We start from the raw sequence: 18,312 nt of genomic DNA on the forward strand, positions 1-18,312 counted from the left end.
CTCAAGTTAGTATGTACTTGAAAGTACGTATATATAGGTAACATGCTGTTTGCTTTTCATGTTACGGTATAGGTATATTTTCAATGCGGTGTGTCAATTCTAGATTTTCCGTAAACAGAACAGCCACATCGTTTTCTTCTGTCACTTGTTTGATGTAAAAGTCTTCCATCTTGTAAGGGTGTCTGCAGTTTTGGACTATCATTATAATAGTCTCCTTGTAGTATATAATTATACTGTATTCTTCCTCCAAGGGGGGGGGGGGGCAAAGCAGGACAGGCGGGGAGGATTTATATAGATTTACAGAGAAATTCAGACCAAGGAGACCATAATTAATAATGGTCCAGACTGAGGTAATGTAGCTAGTATGCCTTAAATTTTAGATTTATCAGTAAATGGCTCCAAAACTTTGCATTTCTACTTAAATTTACTAAATATAAAGTTGAAGGAATTATACATGTCGGTCGAGCTTGTTTTCAATTAAATAAAGGAGTCGCGATCAATCTTGTTGCACGTATATACTGGACCTCTGAAGGTGGGAGATTATTTAATTTTCGCACCACAATGTAAGAAAAATAGTGGTCTGAATTTACTGGTTTACACTTAAGTTTTGTGCCATTTTTTTCTCGTTCGCTAAGTGTCATCGATGATAAACAATGTGATTTGTCCATAGTCGTAAAGACATTAAAACATTCGATCAGTTTTCCTCGGAGGCGACGTTTATGATTGATTGATTGTTTATTGTTGCAGGTAAACAACAAGGGAGAAGGGAGGAACATGCCATCCCAACCCCCAGGCAGGACATTATACAACTATTAATACATGTGTAGGTAGCACCATGAAACTAAAAAGATACAATGGTAGGAAGGAAAGCACAACAAGGGAGGGGGCGGTACCTCCCCCTGGACAGTAAGACAATAAAATGTGGGGACGGAGAACATTGCCCAAGCACTAGATGGGAATGAGTACAGAGATAGAGTTTATCAAGAGAGAGCATGTTATAAGATTTGAGACCCTTATTTCGATCGTCGTAAGGTTTGTTGAGCATGGAAGAGATAATTCTTGTTGCACGAAGTTGGACACCTAATTTAACAATGTTCTTTGCATGGTGGGGAGATCAAAACTGTACCGCATGTTCTAAGATTCTGACTAAACTATTGTAAAGCTGGAGTTTGAAAAATTAAATGGGGTTTCACGGAACGAATTATGAATTGGTTAGATTCGTAAATAATGACACGCTTCAAAGTTAGATAAGCACTCGTGAACACCTAACTATCACTAAATAACTATATACTCACGTGATCCAGATGTGGTGGATCAGCGTGGATCTCTACAAAAATTCGTTTTCCATGTCACACTCCGTAACGTGTACAGGGAATTCGGTGATATATTAGTCTCCCGAAAACCACATATGATACGGGAAATTAATACAATGTACTTAGCTCGGGTGATTTTGGATCTGGTGTACGATAATCTACTCAGCCTCATGTCTGCCGATTTCCAACCCCCAAAACTATGTCCTCCACCCCAATTAATGGTTTCATATATAGTTATCGTTAAAATGGATAATTATTGGTGATTCTTGGCATTATTTATGGCTCGGAAACCGGTAAATACGATGCTCTGAGTACGACAATCTGGCAACGGTGCGCGGCGGCCGGCGTACCCAGCGTTACCAAATTGTCGTACTAGGCATACTTTTTTCGTCTGCTTGAGGCCCAAAACTGTCGAGCCTACACTGATAACGATAAACATTTACAATTAGAGTTGAGATGGTTAATTATCGATGTTTTCCTGCAATTGTTATGGGTCAGGAAACAGGAAAATATGATGTTCTGAGTACGATAATCTGTGGTAACGCTGGCCGCGGACCACGATCAGCTGCTCAGTGTTTACGTAAAGCCCGCGAAGGTAAGGTCATGGCGCTGTCCCTCCGCTGCGCCCAACGCCTCTTCAGCAGGACCGTGGCCCCGCGAGTGACGGTAAGTGAAGATTAATGGTGCTGGTAGGTCAAAGGAAGCGTCGTGGTGTGTTGGAGTGGGTGCCAACGACCTTCTTCCCTTCGTCAGTAGGTGTTACGTAGTCGGTGTCATGGCCTCAGTGTTTTTTTTGTGTTTTTTTTTGTTTTACTGTTTTATAATTGGTTGATAGTTTATTGTTGCAGGTATACAACAAAGGAGAAGGGAGGTATTTATTTATTTTCTTTTATTTTCTATCTATTTTGTTTTATTTTCTATATTTTGTTTTATTTTCTATATTTTGTTTTATTTTCTATCTATTTTGCTTTATTTTCTATCTATTTTGTTTTATTTTCTATCTATTTTGTTTTGTTTTTTATCTACTGGTATTTTGTTTTATTTTCTATATTTTTTTTATTTTTTATCTACTGGTATTTTGTTTTATTTTCTATTGTTTTATTTTCTATATTTTGTTTTATTTTCTATATTGCCACTAAGTAATACAGGTGTGATGTTTTTATACGAGGGCCATGATGTAATACCTCTAATGTTGCTGTGTAAGTGAAATGGCTGGCAATTACAATACCAACTGACCACCTGAAAAATAGGATATGTCACCCATAACACGCCGGTATTTATCTCTTAGAGCACCCATTGCATGCTGGTGTTTGGCACGATTTTTGGTAGATCAGAAGGATTGCACCTCCACTCGTACCACACGGCTAGGATTGGTTATATGACTCACACCTCACCTCCTGCCTTACAAAGTAGTACTCTTTTGGGGTCTTTTCCGTTTGGCGTACAGCGCTAAAAGTAATTTTAATATAGATTTTTCTATGTATTTTTGTCCGTAGAATCAGAATATCACATTATTTTTTTGGAGAAATTAACAGTTTTTGAGTTATTTGCCTTTAAAGTTATTTTCTTCCTATCTATTACTGAAGGAATTCAAACTTTAAAAAGTCGTAATATTCAGTATTCCGTTTGCAAACCTTCAGCAGTCATGGAAACGCTTTGAAAATCCAATTCAAGGACTTTTTTTTTACTCTTGAAAATATGGGATAATGTTTACGAAAGCGCGTCGCCTCCTCTGGTGCTGGCATGGCGAGGCTGTGTGCGAGAAATACCTCCTCGCTGAAATAAGTCACATATACATGAGGGGGTCCAGGGAGGGGCGTAGCCCCCCCTGGTTATTAGGGGGGGTCGATGGGGGCGCAGCCCCCTCGTAAAAAGTTGGAGTAGTTTAAATATGCTCCCCAACCCTAAGCCCTCTGCGAGCTATTTTGAGGCTCGGCGGCTGCAGCGTGGAAAATAACTTTAAAACTGTTCGTTTCTCCATAAAACGGTTGTCATATTCGGATTCTACGGACAAAAATACATAAGAAAATCTATATTAAAATTAATTTTAGCGCTGTACGCCAAACGGAAAAGATCCCTCTTTTGTTATCATATGTGTCTTCTACTAACCCTCAAGCCTCCCTGAAAACTGTAATAGTGTGATGATCAAAATAAGTGTGAAAGTATTGTGTGTAGTGTAGCAGACAGCCTCCCACACTCACTCTGCCAGTGGAATACCTCGTTGGCTGATTGGTTAAGAAGTGACTCTCCCATCCATCCAGTTGCCGGTTCAGTCCCCCAACTCTGGTAAATTTTTGTGCTTCGTGATACACAGAAGTCACATGGGTGTCTGGAAAACGGAAATTCAAGGGCGTTACAGAAGTAGTAATGGAAATTGTGTGCAAACATGTACAGCATCTGTTCTATGCATCTTCCCTTATATTAACTGCTTCCATCAGACATTGCTTGTTTTTGAGATTTGAGGAACTAATTAATGGGCAGTAGGTTACCATTCTAGTGGCAGCAGGTTACACTAGTTGAATGTACATGTCTTCAAGATTCTTCTTCCCTATAAGGAAACTGCATTCAGTGACAAAATCACATAATAAACACCACTGGGTGCCCGGGTGTCAATCCCCCGGCACCCAGTGGTGTTCATTACAGAACCTTCTCCCGTTTTCATCCTCTTATAAATCTCCCTTTTTTACCCAGTTTTGTATTCGACAGTTTTTTTGTATCTGTTTAGGATCTCTGTTTTCCGGTCTTGCCTGTAAGCCATATCCTAAGTTTGGCTGTAATAGGTAATAATTGTTCTGATAAAAAGGATTTACAGATCTTCAAACCCATCATTATAAAGACCTAAGTCCTCAGCCCTCACACCAATTAGGTCGTTAATAGACACTCCTGAGTAAACTGGGCTGGGCTAACATACTTTTTGTGTTGCAGGCACAGATAAGAACATTGTATTGCTAGGGTGGTGTGCTTGTGTGTTGCAAGCATCAAATATATTTGCTGTGATGATGTGCCTTTATGTTACAGGGTCATGCATTCTACCGTGAGAAGGGAGATATGCACCCCGCCCCCCCGGAAATTCAGGAGCCCACCATCCCACCCTACGAAGAGAAGGTTGGGGAGCCACTGCACCTGAAGAGGGCCAGGTGAGGGAGCATGCTGGTGCCTTCCTCAAGTATTACATTATTAAGATTTTTTTAGAAATATTTTGGATCCTCATAACTAGATTCCATTCCAGAAGTCATGGTACAGTCATGATAGCCATAGCCCAAAACTGTATTAATTTTGATTGCTCAGACTTAGACTTGGATGAAAATTATATTGTGCATCCGAGTAGAATCATATTTTTAGTGTCAAGCTTTTAACTTTTCAAAGCACCTCACTCTTTAAGCCTTTGGTAATAATCATAATGAGTCATTAAATGAAGTGATTGTTAACCATTCTTTGCAAAAGTTGGCTAAATATCAGTGAAAGGTTATTATGGCACCACATTATTGAATACATTAATGTCATGGCTTGGTAGGAAAATGAATACCTCTGTTGTAAAATTTCGTTATTTATTTGCACATCCCAAACTCTTTGTTAAAGGTCACAGTGCTCTACAGAAACAAAAGAAAGTGATGCTCTCTTGACCTTTCAGTCAGTGCCACATTTTGCTTAAATAATTAATTTATTATCAATTTTGAATTTCGCACCCAAGAAAACTTTGTAAACTTGGGCAGAGACGAAATAACAGGGATCCTAATCTTGTTGGTTTATTGGCACAAACAGAAAATCCATAGAACTGCATACAGGGTAAATTATATGTGCATGGTAGTTGTAGGGATGGCTGCGTTTGGGAAGACATGCTGATCTTGTCTGCCTCTTGCTCACCCTCCAGCCTGGACGTCCCATCAGGCTAGCTTCAGTAATATCACAACATGGGTTAATGGGGATATGTTCTCAGATGCTCAGAAATAATGACAGACTATATAATGGCTAATAAAACAGGAAAAATGTCTGAACACACTTGATTGTAGACAGATATAGAAGGGCTTGGGAACACTCTCCCCTGTGTAGTAAAGACAAAGACTACAGTTGTTAAAGAAGCCTGTTTAGTGCAGTTATGTAAATGTTTCCTTTTATGGTGTAATTGAACATGGGCCTTGAAAGTAATCATAGTCATTGAAAGTCTTTTTATGCATTGAATTTAATTTGAATAGGCGAGTGTCAATTATATATCAAATAAGGAAACGTGAGCATTTAGTAAAGGGAAACTGCTACAGAATGATACACATTTTCCCCACATTAATATACCAGATGTTTTCAGGCTGCAGTACCAGTCCAGGAAGCGAGGAATGCTGGAGAACGGCCTCATCCTGAGCACCTTTGCCCACCGATACCTTTCCTCCATGACTGAGCAACAACTGTCTCTCTACGACCGCCTCATTAACCTGCCCTCCAACGACTGGGAAATCTACTACTGGGCCATAGGTAAGCAATATTTAGAAATGATGTTGGTTTTTCGTAGGGCTAGCATTTTACTTCCAGCTGCTTGTTAGTAGTAGACTTTTTAATTCAGAAAAGTAAAATGCATAGTGAGTAATGTTTATTTATTTTGCTATACAATGGGGCCCTGCCACTAGCGTTTTTCTAACTTGAGATTTCTCAAGTCTAGTGATTGATAGAAACATGGTTTTTCCAACTAGAGATTTCTCAAGTCTAGCGATTGATAGAAACATTCCTGAGTTTCATAACTAACAACCAAAACTGTGGAGCTAGTGAAAATATTTCTATTGACTGGGAGGAATGAATGGTTTGTCACAACAGCCTGAGGATTCGATATATTGGAAAAGTTCCATTAACCACGCAATCTTGTACATTGTAACATAACAAAGCTGATAAGTTGTAACAAGACAGCGGTGTTAGCTAAAGGTCCTGCCAAGTCATCATTTGGGAGGTTGTGCAGGTGGGGCAGTGCAGTTTGTAAACATAACAGTTATGAATAGTTTTCTTCTCTTCATGGCCTCATATTTCCCTTTGGGGTTGGACAGATCAGTAATGTTGTCATTGTTCATCTTGGTTTGGGGCATGATTTTGTCTCAGGATACCCTTCCTGTCAGACAGTTTTCAGGTGAGGGCCTAGGTGAATTGCCTATCAAGACACCACTATAAACATTTGCCTGCACCATAACAGGCTGGGGCTGGCACCGCACCAGACACCACCAAGAAAGCCTACCAGGGCCACAGGCAGGGACGTTAAAAGAAAAAAAACTTCACCTGCCCGGGTTTGTAGTCAACAGTTTTCCCTCTCCCGGGTGGATTGTCTACCATGGCTACGAGCCCCTCTCATCCAGATTGGATTGAAGTGTCAGGGTGTATCCACACGTTATTGGGCCATGCGCAAACACCTCTGAGGCTCCAGCCTGCTCCAAGATCCTCAAGAGATTTAGCCTGAAACTGCAAGGTCCCAGTTACCAAGGGTGCCACAAGAAGGCACTCTGAAGGTCTTGACCAGTCAGAGGCTGTGTACTGACAGGAAGGACTAACACATTCGGCCTTCTTTTTGTTGGAGCTATCCAGCAGCTGCAGCAAGAGTTAGCAAGCAGCCTCCTACCTCACTACAATACTAGACTTATTCCTTGTCCTGTTGTGGAGGCTTGACAAAGTAATGAGTGTGGCCAGTGTCACCTATTTTGAATCTTCTTACCTTCTTTGTAGTTTCGTTCAACTACAATTGCGGTTTCCAGTTAATGGTTGCCTGCAAGAGCTGCTGAGGGAGTAGTGTGAGGGAGTTGTTGTGTTTCATGTCATTTTGTTTTGCTCAGCTGATACAGTGTCCCATTTGGCTCACCTAAAGACTGCAGTGAATACCATTGTATTACACTGCTCAGTGCACCAGGAAAGGTGCTTATCCATCTATTTCTCATGTGGATTGGCAGCCAGCTGCTTCATCTCTTCAGACATTTATTGGTCATAGTACAGCAAAAAAAATGTATATATGAATTACAAGAATAATCTACCATCAAATGTGACAGGATTTTTTTTTTTTTTTTTTTTTTTTACAGCAAAGGAGACAGCTCAAGGGCACAAAAAAGTAAACATTAATAAAAAAAAAAAAAAAAGCCCGCTACTCGCTGCACCTAAAAAGAATCCAAAGAGGTGGCCGAAAGATATGTCAGTTTCGGGAGGAGAGGTGTCCTGATACCCTCCTCTTGAAAGAGTTCAAGTCGTAGGCAGGAGGAAATACAGATGAAGGAAGATTGTTCCAGAGTTTACCAGCGTGAGGGATGAAAGAGTGAAGATGCTGGTTAACTCTTGCATAAGGGGTTTGGACAGTATAGGGATGAGCATGAGTAGAAAGTCGAGTGCAGCGGGGCCGCGGGAGGGGGGGAGGCATGCAGTTAGGATAAAACTATTATATTGGTGCTTTTACAGGTCTGTTAGTGAACAGTGACAATCAGACTTTACCAAGAGAGGAGGATTCTTGCTGCCTCCTTGTCTATGATCCCTGTCCTGATTGAGCAGCAAACATTAGTCATCCATGGAGTCCTCTTCCATGTGGTTGTAGTGGTGGTGAAGCTAAATCTTCAGGGGGCCAGTGACCAGCAGAGTGTCAGGAAGCAGCTTCCCCTCACAAAGCAGCCTTCTATAAAGGGAGGGCCAGCTCAAGCCCCCCTAGCCGCAACAGTTTCAGGTGTCATGCTCAGTTCTGTATTTGGCACACTGTAGCACAGGACTCTCCATCTCCTGAAAGGCGGCAGATAGTCCCACATTGTGTGCTCCACCCTGCAAATCCCGCGCAGTTTCGTGGCCTGATGACACTGCTGTTGCCTGAACACTTGGCACACGTAGCAGCATATTGGCAAATCTTACCCAGCACCCGAGGTCCAGCGCAGCAGGGAGGGGTCCCCACAGGCTCATGTGGATCTGTCGGGTGGAGAATTGTCTCCATGGCCCATTATTAACCCCTAAAGGGCCGGAGGCGGCTATAGCCGCTTTTCCACGGAAGGGCCGGGGGCGGTTATAGCCGCTTTGCTTTTTTCGCGCTAAATTTATTTACTTTTCGGTAATTTTCGATGACCATTCGTTGGCAACACTGCCAGAGATATGTTTAGGCTACTGCTTCAGAATCTTGCCCGCTCTCACGATGGACAGGCGTACTGACACGGATTCTGACGCGTCCGATTTCCTGCCAGACCCTGCCGAGCCCAGCAGAGCAACACGAGAATGAGAAGAGTATGCTACAATGACTCCCAAACCACACATCACAAGACTGTGTTACATAGAGAAAGCTTAGAGTATTGACTATATATAAGAATTAGAGCATGGGTGCATCCGTTTTCATTACGCACTAGTCAAGGCCACACAATCGAAAGCGAGCATGAAGCGGGCAAGAGCCTCGCTAACTCCAAAAGTCTCTCCTCTTCAACTCAATATTTCTCCAAAACCACAGCACATAGAAACATTTTCATGCAATAATTAAAAAGAAGAAGAGTTGATGATGACTATGACGACAAAGTAATTTGTTATTGCATTGTAGTTCAGCAGAATCAAGTGTGTGAATATAGGCTATTTTCGGTGTTTGGTGCCGAGGTGCCGGTCCTGTGGATGTTGTAGATGACCACCCAGGCCGGCCCTTTAGGGGTTAAATGTGCAACCACTGCAACCAAGGATGCACCTGAACCAGATCGAGAGGCAACTGGGCTGAGTACTCTGTCAGGATACCCTTTGTTGTCTGCTGGTTCTGCTCCAGGAAGATGTGATAGGGTCAACCCATGCTGACTTATAAAAAAAAGGGTATTGGAGGTCCATTCTACCCCATGGAGAAGCACGTCGCTTGTAAGAGAACTCTCACCCATAGGCAAAGCTGGGGAGACCATCCGTCACACTAGTAGGAGTCTTCGTAATTATGTATTCTCGTGTCCGAGCTGATGCTTCTGCTTGGCCCACTTTCAATGAACCATAATGTAACATCCTTGTTGAGGGAACCACTAGATTGCTTTGCTGTGGCCTTTGCTGCATGGGAGCAGGGCACTCAACCACCAGCTGTAAGAAAAGTAATTGTTAGGGGAGAGAGTGGGATAACTATAACCTTCTTTACCACTGTTAGCTGCACAAGCACTCAAGTCAACAGCCAGCTGGTGAAGCTGCAGAGACTTGAGCAGTCCGGGCTCACGCCTTGTACATCGCCAACAAGTGGAATGCCAAAGCAAGTTTCGATGGGATGCTGGCAGTCTGTATGTTGATCTCAAGAGGGCATTGGTTTCAGTGCATTGCAAGACACTCTGGGATCTCCTGTAATCCATGGGATTCCTGTAAGAATCACCGGTCTATTGAGTGGTCTGTATTCTGAGACTGAGAGCGCTGAGAACTGCTAGGGGGCATGTCCAGCTTCTTTCCTGTGAATGCAGGAGTGAGACAGGTCTGTGTCCCTGCCCCATCACTTTTTAAGACTTGTATAGGCTGGGTATTCCACAGAGCTGTGAGTCCAAGTTATTGTTGAGCATCTGTTTGGAATACCAAGGTCACTGACCTTGTTTTTGCCCATGACACAGTAATCTTTGTGTTGTCACTGGAGGTTCTGGTGATGGTTCTCAAGGCACTGCACAGGTAAGCAAAACCCTTTGCACTCTAGGTTTCCAGAACCAAGACCAAGGTACAGGTGTTTGGAGACTTGCTAGATGAAAATAGTACATTCTGTTCATATGTGTGGCGAGGACATTGATATCTTGTCAATTTTCACATACCTTGGTAGTATAGTGCCGAACAACAGCGGGTCATCAAGAAGTTTTATGGCAGATTGGCTTAGCCCACGTTTCTTTGGACTTATTTAACATAAATATATCGGGTTGTCCATACTGGCGCAGAAAGACAAAGGTTACTTGTGCTCCCTGTCTTACTTCATGGCTGTGAGGCATGGACTTTAAATAGTGACTTGAAGAGACAAATTGATGCCTCTGGTAATAATTGCTTAATCAAAGTCACAGGATATTGCTGGCATGACTGTTAAGCCAATGATTACTCTCCAAGACTGAATTAAGGCATATTGCTTGCATGATCATTACACCAGTTGATCCTGCTCACTGGACTGAGTGGAGGAGCTGCAGGGACAGACACTTAGTTCATGGCTTCAGTAAGTTGATGGATCCTGCCATAATGTACTTAGAATGAGAAAGGGGCTTATGTACATGGAGACTTGGTTGGAGGCACCCTTGGAGTTGGGGCCGCAGGGTGGGTGAGGCAAAGGCAACCCCAATCGCTCACTCTAGGGGCATCCACCAGGGGACACATCGCCACACCCACCCTACAACACCAAACCCGGGGGTTCCTCTGAGGAAGTCTCCAGTCCCCTTCCCATCATAAGTACGTACCTCATGGCAGGATCTATTGACTTGCTCGAGCCACGAACTTTATGGGCACCTCCTAGACCTCCCTCACTAGGTATTGCCTCTTACAGAAACAATCTGATGGGGGGTCGGCTTCAGGTTAGTGTGCCACATGCCCGTATAGCCGGAGTTGGTATTCATGAACGATGCAAGTAATAGACCTCTAATCAGTCTCACAGAGTTATCGCTAGTTAGGCAGAGTCATACCAGCAATATCTTGATTCTGTGTAGGCACTTATTATTACCAAAGGCATCAATCCACATCTTACGTCCATCTCTCACAACCATAGTGACTTGAAGATCCAGATCTTTGTCCTTCTGCACAGATATTGACAATACTTATACTGAGTGAGTCCAAAACATCATGGGCCAAGCCAATCCACCATAAGACCTCTTGATGAGACTTGCCTTTGTTCGACACTACGCTACCTACGTATGTGAAATTTTCCAAGATATCAATGTCCTCACCACATGCATAAAAAAACTGTTCTGTTTCATCTAGCAAACCTTCAAACACCTGTAACTGGGTCTTGGCCAAAGAGACCTGAAGTCCAAAGGGCTTTACCTCTTTGTGCCGTCACCAGAACCTCTGATGACTGCAAGGATTGCTGCATCATGGGCAAAAACAAAGATAGTGACCCTGTTATTGCCAACAAATGTTCCACAATGACTCATCTACAACTCTGCCTAATACCCAATCTGTGCAAGTATTGGAAAGCGATGCCTCGCTCCTGCATTCACGGGGAAAGCAGCTGTGGACACGCCCACAACACTTCACAGCACCTCTCAATTCAAGAATACAGGCCAGTCATTAGACCAAATGTCCTTACAGAAATCCCACAGAGCTGCAGGAGATCCCAAAGTGCCTTGTGATGCACTGAATCAAAGGCCTGCAGGGGATGCTGCAAGCATTCTGTCAAAACTCACTGCGGTGCTCCGTCAGTTCGTGAAACACTATGACACGTGAAACTGGACTGTTCACAGAACTGCAGCCTCAGCATGTGGTTGCAAATCCACATGAGCCATAGATGTCAGGTATCCCACAGCTCTATAGGGTCCTCAAGGGTGCTGAGCACAATGAACTGATTTGCAACTGTCAGTGCATACTAGGTCTTCTTGACCTGACATTAAGCTTGTGTGTTGCAACAACAGGCCTATGATCCATTGCAATGACCTCATACACCAGAAAACCCTGCAGTTCTGGAGGATCCTCAAAAGTGTGCCTACAGTAATGTGATTAATCTCCTTAGTGACAGTCCCTGCTCTAAAGTCTCACTATTCTTAGATCAGTAAATAAACATCACAAGTATTTATGATCATAAAACTGATTACAATGGAAAATTTTGCAATACTCCAAAAAAACATCTGAAACATTTGATGCAGCAAGCTAATGCAGCCTGTTAACCCCAGTACGTCCATCTCTCACAACCAAAGTGTACAGGGTACACTTTGCTTGAATGGATTATGTGACCACAGCAAATCTACATGCTACACTTTACTACCATGTACATTTTGTCCCCATCTCGCTTTACAAAATGTTGAATAGGCAGCTTGACAGAACTACACTTACAGCCATGGTGGAAAGGTTGTAGTTCTAAAGACTATATTGAATATAGGCATTTCATAGAAGTAATTGGTTACAATTTATCTTAAGTTGAAACCAAATGCTTTCATACTGCTGAGAACCCACAATAGTTTAAAACTACTATATCCATGATTATATTACACTTACTCAGTCAATACACTGCCTTTTACAACAGGAAGACTCACCTAACAATATCCCACAGGTGTGCAGCCGACCCCTCAAGAGTTTGACAACGAGGTGATGACGATGCTGAAGGAGTTTGTCAAGAACTCCAACAAGGAAGACCGAACAATCCAGCCAAACCTCCACTAGCAAACCTGTACATATTAAGGATAGGAAATTTATGTTCAGGAGAAATAGATACAATGTTAGTGATAGTGTGTACATTTGTAAATATTGTTTCATAAGTTACTGAGAATCCTCTTTTATTGTTTGTTAAATACTGTTGGTCAAAATTCATCCTCTATCAGGTCTGCTCTTAAGCCTATGTCATGCACAAACAAGAAGTCCTTGACTTTAAATGTCAGCCGAGTCAGTGAGCTTTCATTGCATACTCACTGGGCTTTGCATACTGCTTGAGATGCTGCAGCCCTTTGTGTATTGCTTAGTTCTGCCTGTAAAAATGTAAGGGCAAATATATGTGAACTATGACCATAACTAATTTTACTTCTTTTCCTTCTTAATAGTATAATAAGTCTCTTTTTCTGAATTTGACTGGTCTGAAAATCTCAGTGGTATTAATTCTTGGAAGCAGCAAATTATGATCTGAAAAGTCAGTAACTCAAATACTGAGGCACAAAACAAATTAAAAAACTCAAAATTCTAGATGGCAGGAATTATGATGTGTAAAAGTTGCAAATACAGCAGCAGGTTCTCATTGTATAAGGATGTGCATTCAGCCTATTTCAACCAAATGATAAGAAAAGTAATTGTGCGATCTATGCTATTGTGTTATGGTGGATCACTCACCCTTCACTGTAGCCCTTGTCACATGATACCAGGCTGGTTGGCATTGCAAGTGTACTCTTAATGCTGATATTCCTTCTGAAGTCGACCCTCTCTTGGACACTCTATCATCTTATTGCTGGAACAGCGCTGAGCAGGTGCTTTTGTTTTCTGTCATTGCTGCTCTTGAATGGCGTCCTTTACTGGAAAAAATACATGTATATATTCATCTGTTGCAGTTTCTAAGATTCCCATACCTAGTGCTAGTTTTCAGCCTTTGGCTAAACATAAAAGAACAGCTTTGCTGCTAGAAACAAAGGAAGAAATTGTTTACATAACTAAATCTGAACCACAATTGGAGTTAATTAACTATATCACTCAAGGAAAAATTTTAACAAAATAATACAGCACTGTGATCCATTTCTCAGATATTGCTTATTTGTTTGGTGATTTCCTAGGACTGTTGCCATGTGAGTATTGTAAAGGTTCCTTGATGTGAATAGTAGCAGTCCCATGCCTCTCTAAATCCAACAAATCTCTTCACTAAAGCTCAAACACAGCATATTTCATCTTAAGAGACCTATCATACCTAGCATGATGATAACAGCTGAATATCACAGTATTCATAACATGACTGGTAATAACCGTTGACTAACACAGAATTCATAACTTGGCTGAAGTTCATTTCCCATACAGTGCTGTGCTTGGCAGTCAGCTGTAACAGTTTGTGACATCACGGTTGCCATTTTTTATAATTATTAGATTTGAGAAAAGATATACAGTATTTCATTACTCTATATATCTTATACAAGACTGGCAACCAGTACATTATACCTCCTTCAACATTTTATTTTTCCCCTCTGTGGACCCTTATTACTTCTAGTTCTTTTGTACTTTTTTTTTAATCTATTGTTCTTCTTCTTCTCTGCCTTATTAATCCCTGACGGGGTTGGCCGCTCTTATATGTTGTCACCAGTAACTCCTGTCTTGCGCGTCCTGTTCTTCTAGTCCCAGTTGTTCCATGTCTCTCTGGATTCCATCTCTCCACCTCAGTCTCTGTCTTTCCCTCGTCCTCCTCCCCTCACTTGCTTCCTCCATGCCAACTTTGCAGGGTTTGCCTCCTGCATTCTAGTTAGATGGCCATACCATCTCAAGTGTGCCTCTCTTGCCTTCTCCGAGACTGACACAACTCCTGCTTCCGCTCTGATGTCCTCATTTCTTCTTCTTTCTCTCAAAGATATTCCCCTCTAATCCCATTTAATCTATTGTTCCATCTTCCTTAATTTGACTTTTGCTTCATCTTCCCTTTTTGCTATCTGACACCTGCTGAACCAAACCCTTTCCCTGATATCTCTATTTATTCTTTCAGGTTGTAAAGATTTAGAAAGATTCCCCATTAGTTTCATTTTCTCCGAGTTCCTTCAAGTCCACTACTTAAAACATCATGATCCACTATAGCTGCTTTATATGTATCACCTTCATGACCTTCTTCATGTATACAGTAAACATCTTCTCTTAACTTGGTTTCTACACAGCACTGGTTCTGTTCTAGGCTTCTCGTGTCCTCCCTCCTTTGATGCCACTTAATAAGCCTCTCCAATAAAACCTTGTCTTCTCTTCCTCTGTTCTCTGGCCATTCTTATTTTTTACTTTGGTTCTTACTCATTTGCATCTCTTCAATCAGCTATTCTTGAACTCTTTCTTATCCTCTAGTTTCTGTGCCCAATTGGTAGTTTCATTTACTGTGACTTGTGGATGAAATATAAGCTTTCTCCTCCTCAACCACCACCACCACCTAAAGAAATATAGTACAGTCACCATATCCCTTATCATCCCCCCTGTAACTAATTCCTCTTCAACCACCACCTCAATCGCCATGGACCTCCTCGACCTCCAGAGAAAATTAACGAACCCCCTCAGAAATATGACGCAAGATCTAATACTTATGAATCCACTCGGTGTCAACCTCAAATATTTTTCAATGGTTCAACAAGCGGGAGTTTTTTTTTCGTTTTTTATTTATTTATTTATTTTTTAGTCTCCCCTCTCCTCCCCCCCATTCTCTCTCTCTCTCTCTCTCTCTCTCTCTCTCTCTCTCTCTCTCTCTCTCTCTCTCTCTCTCTCTCTCTCTGCGTTGTTCCAAAACTCCTTCAATTCAATCATCTTTAGTTTGGGCGAAAATTAAAATTAAACAATCGTTGCCACGTAACTACTTAATTATTCAAACCATTCCGCTATTTACTTCATTTGAAACCACTGTCACGTATATATAGTTCGCCATGGTTATCAGAAGCTATAATTACTACTTGCTCATAACAAGGTGATCGGGAGGAATACTAACTACCCTACAATGCAAATTTGCCGAATAAACGTATAATGTGGTTAACCCTTAAAAATATTGGTTTTCTTAACGAGTCGATATCACGTCTCCAGCTCAAAAAATTGTCCCTTATGTATTCTACTAACCTTTAAACCTCCAGGAATTCCCCACAGGTTACTTTAATACATATATGACAACAGGAAAGAACACAACCCTGCAAATAACCGAATAAATGCATAAGAAGGTTAAGAATAATTGGTTTTTAGAACGCGCCGATATATCGTTTCCTTAATTCTTAACACTATTCCTCTGTTGCTATAATTATGTATTCTACTATCCTTCACATGTTAGTTGAATACATACATAACAGAAGAGCAGTCAACAGTCACATAAGGGATGAAATATCGATCATTTAATAAAACCAATCAGCCTGTCGTGTTTACGGTTATTCCAGTACCCAAATAATTAGTAAGACTCTACTAGGCTGTCCTTACTTACAAGTGGTTATAAGTGAAGTAAATGGAGCCTGATCTAACATATGCCAAGGTCTGATTTTATATTTGCAGGAAACGAATTGCTAACAGTTTAAACACGTACTACCGAGCCAATGCTTCACTAACTTAAATATCAGTAAGCATGATTTAACGAAAGGAAAGTTTTGTTTAGTCGGCGCAACATCTGTGGTCATATGCCGGAGAGAGACAGAAGGGGAAGGAATTATAGGAGAAGAGAACAGATCCCAGGAGACGGGACACAACCCTCGATTAATACCTGGTACCCATTCACTGCTGGGTGGACAGGGGCGTAGGGTATCGGAAAAGCCGCCCAATTTTTTCCACTCCGCCCGGAAATCGAACCCGGGCTCTCTCGGTTGTGAGCCGAGTGTGCTAACCACTGCACCACGAAGTCCCCTCATGATTTAACGAACCTTTGCATCAGCTTATTAATATGACGGTAGGCTTTCCGTATTATTACTTAGTTTTGCAAGAAGTACAAGGCGCCCGCAAGCTGAAACTAGCAAACTGCCTACTGATAATTCCATTCATTAAGTACTATCATGCTTTTTCTGGTACCTACCTTTTAACCTCCCTCCCTCCCTCACTATGATGTTTGAGAATATAAGTGCAGCGAAGACTATTATTGAGGCTAACGTTAATTGCATCAGCGGTGGAGCAGGGCCTGAAATCTCATCAACGGTATATTCATTTTTTGCTGAATTATAACCCTTTTTTTAACTAACTACTGTACCGTCATTAACCAGTACCAAGTTGTTTCTGGTAGCAATGGTAGGATTTCCATATTATTGCTTAGCTAATTTGCAAGGTGCGCGCAAGCTTAAACTCGTCAACCACCCTTTGATAATTCCACTACGTTTAACTGGTAATTACGTCATTAATCCTAAGTACCAAGCTCTTTCTGGTACATTCTTTATAACAACCATTTTCGACTTTTCTTTTTAGCTGAATTTCAACCATTTTTTAACCATAACTACTGTACCGTTCTTCACTAGTACCAAGTTGTTTCTGGTAGCAATGGTAGGATTTCCGTATTAATGCTCAGTTTTGCAAGGTGCGCGCAAGCTGAAACTCAACCACCTTTTGATAATTCCACTACGTTTAACTGGTAATTGCGTCATTAATCCTTAGTACCAAGCTCTTTCTGGTACATTCTTTCTAACTACCATTCTCCAAATTTGTTTACTTGCAACAATAAACAATCAATCATTTTCGACTTTTCTTTTTAGCTGAATTTCAACCATTTTTAACCATAACTACTGTACCGTTATTCACTAGTACCAAGCTGTTCCCGGTAACAAGACTGACGCTACTAACATATCTGCTTTCTGTACTTACCTGATCCTTAATAATTGCTTGTCCGGCTCCTGGATGCTCTGCTGGGTCCTCACTGATCACAATCCTTGACCCTCGACGACACTAATGCAGCCCAGCCGGTCACCACTCTCGCCGGGCGCCATGCACCTACTGAACTTCCCCGCAGCTCGTCACCACTCGACTCATGCTTCGAACCACTGACTGCAACGTTGCCAGATTGTCGTACTCTGCCTCTTATGTTTGCCGATTTCCGACCCAAAAACTGCTTTCATCACCCAAATAACTGCCTTCATGTATGGTTATCGTTTAAATGGTTAAGGATTGATGCTTCTTGGCAACGGTTATGGGCCAGAAACCGGTAAATACACGGCTCTGAGTACGATAATCTGGCAACTGTGACTGACTGAGCGACTTCACTCTGATGGCACTTTCCTACTTCGCTATTTCTTCATATCCTCCGCGACTTTCACAGCCTTCTCCTCTTCCTCAATCACCACCACCTTAAGAAATATACAATCACCATCCCTTCATCACTCCCCCCTCCAACTAATTCCTCGTCAACCACCACCACCACCACCTTCTACTCCTCACGTGACGATAATTCGAAAAAAAAAAAAAAAAAAAAAAAAAAAAAAAAAAGTGGTGGTCTGGTGCATTACACCAAACACTCTTAGCATCCCATTACTCTGGAGTGACCCTGATCACCACTGTAACAATGAAATCCTTTTGCTGATGTTGGCTGAAACATATGGGAAGGCAGCCAATACCCTACACTGCTGGCTTGTGGCATTGTGGTGGATGCAATCTTTGTCAGGCTATTACAAATAGGCACTTGTAGTATGGTTGAACCATTACTGCACTGAAGGATATATATATCCATATAAAGGGGCAAAAAACACCACTCAAGAAGTCCTAATAATAACCATTATTTGTGAAAAATAATCTATTTGAGGGGAAA

At 41.7% G+C, this 18,312-nt stretch overlaps 1 protein-coding gene and 1 long non-coding RNA gene across 4 annotated transcripts; one reads left to right on the forward strand and one right to left on the reverse strand.

The window, feature by feature from the left end:
• Positions 1 to 1,830: 1,830 nt before the first annotated feature.
• LOC126987776 (succinate dehydrogenase assembly factor 2, mitochondrial-like) lies at positions 1,831 to 12,914 on the forward strand. The gene is made up of 4 exons (XM_050845101.1): positions 1,831 to 1,979; positions 4,332 to 4,450; positions 5,614 to 5,777; positions 12,460 to 12,914. The coding sequence occupies exons 1-4, from the start codon at positions 1,917 to 1,919 to the stop codon at positions 12,567 to 12,569; spliced, it is 456 nt and encodes a 151-aa protein (XP_050701058.1). The 5' UTR covers positions 1,831 to 1,916; the 3' UTR covers positions 12,570 to 12,914.
• On the reverse strand, positions 5,050 to 17,854 carry LOC126987777 (uncharacterized). 3 transcript variants are annotated; one of them, XR_007741154.1, is made up of 6 exons: positions 17,376 to 17,854; positions 13,227 to 13,405; positions 12,816 to 12,871; positions 12,443 to 12,574; positions 6,564 to 6,743; positions 5,050 to 5,206 (listed from the first exon to the last, which is right to left on the reverse strand). It is a non-coding gene; the product is annotated as an uncharacterized LOC126987777 (long non-coding RNA). The 3 variants fall into 3 exon arrangements; XR_007741152.1 differs by lacking the exon at positions 5,050 to 5,206 and having other exon boundaries at positions 5,876 to 6,743; positions 17,376 to 17,838; XR_007741153.1 differs by lacking the exons at positions 5,050 to 5,206; positions 6,564 to 6,743 and adding an exon at positions 8,736 to 9,332 and having other exon boundaries at positions 17,376 to 17,836.
• Positions 17,855 to 18,312: the final 458 nt, after the last annotated feature.

The sequence above is a fragment of the Eriocheir sinensis genome, chromosome 66 (genome assembly GCF_024679095.1).
Source record: "Eriocheir sinensis breed Jianghai 21 chromosome 66, ASM2467909v1, whole genome shotgun sequence".
Lineage (NCBI taxonomy): Eukaryota > Metazoa > Arthropoda > Malacostraca > Decapoda > Varunidae > Eriocheir > Eriocheir sinensis.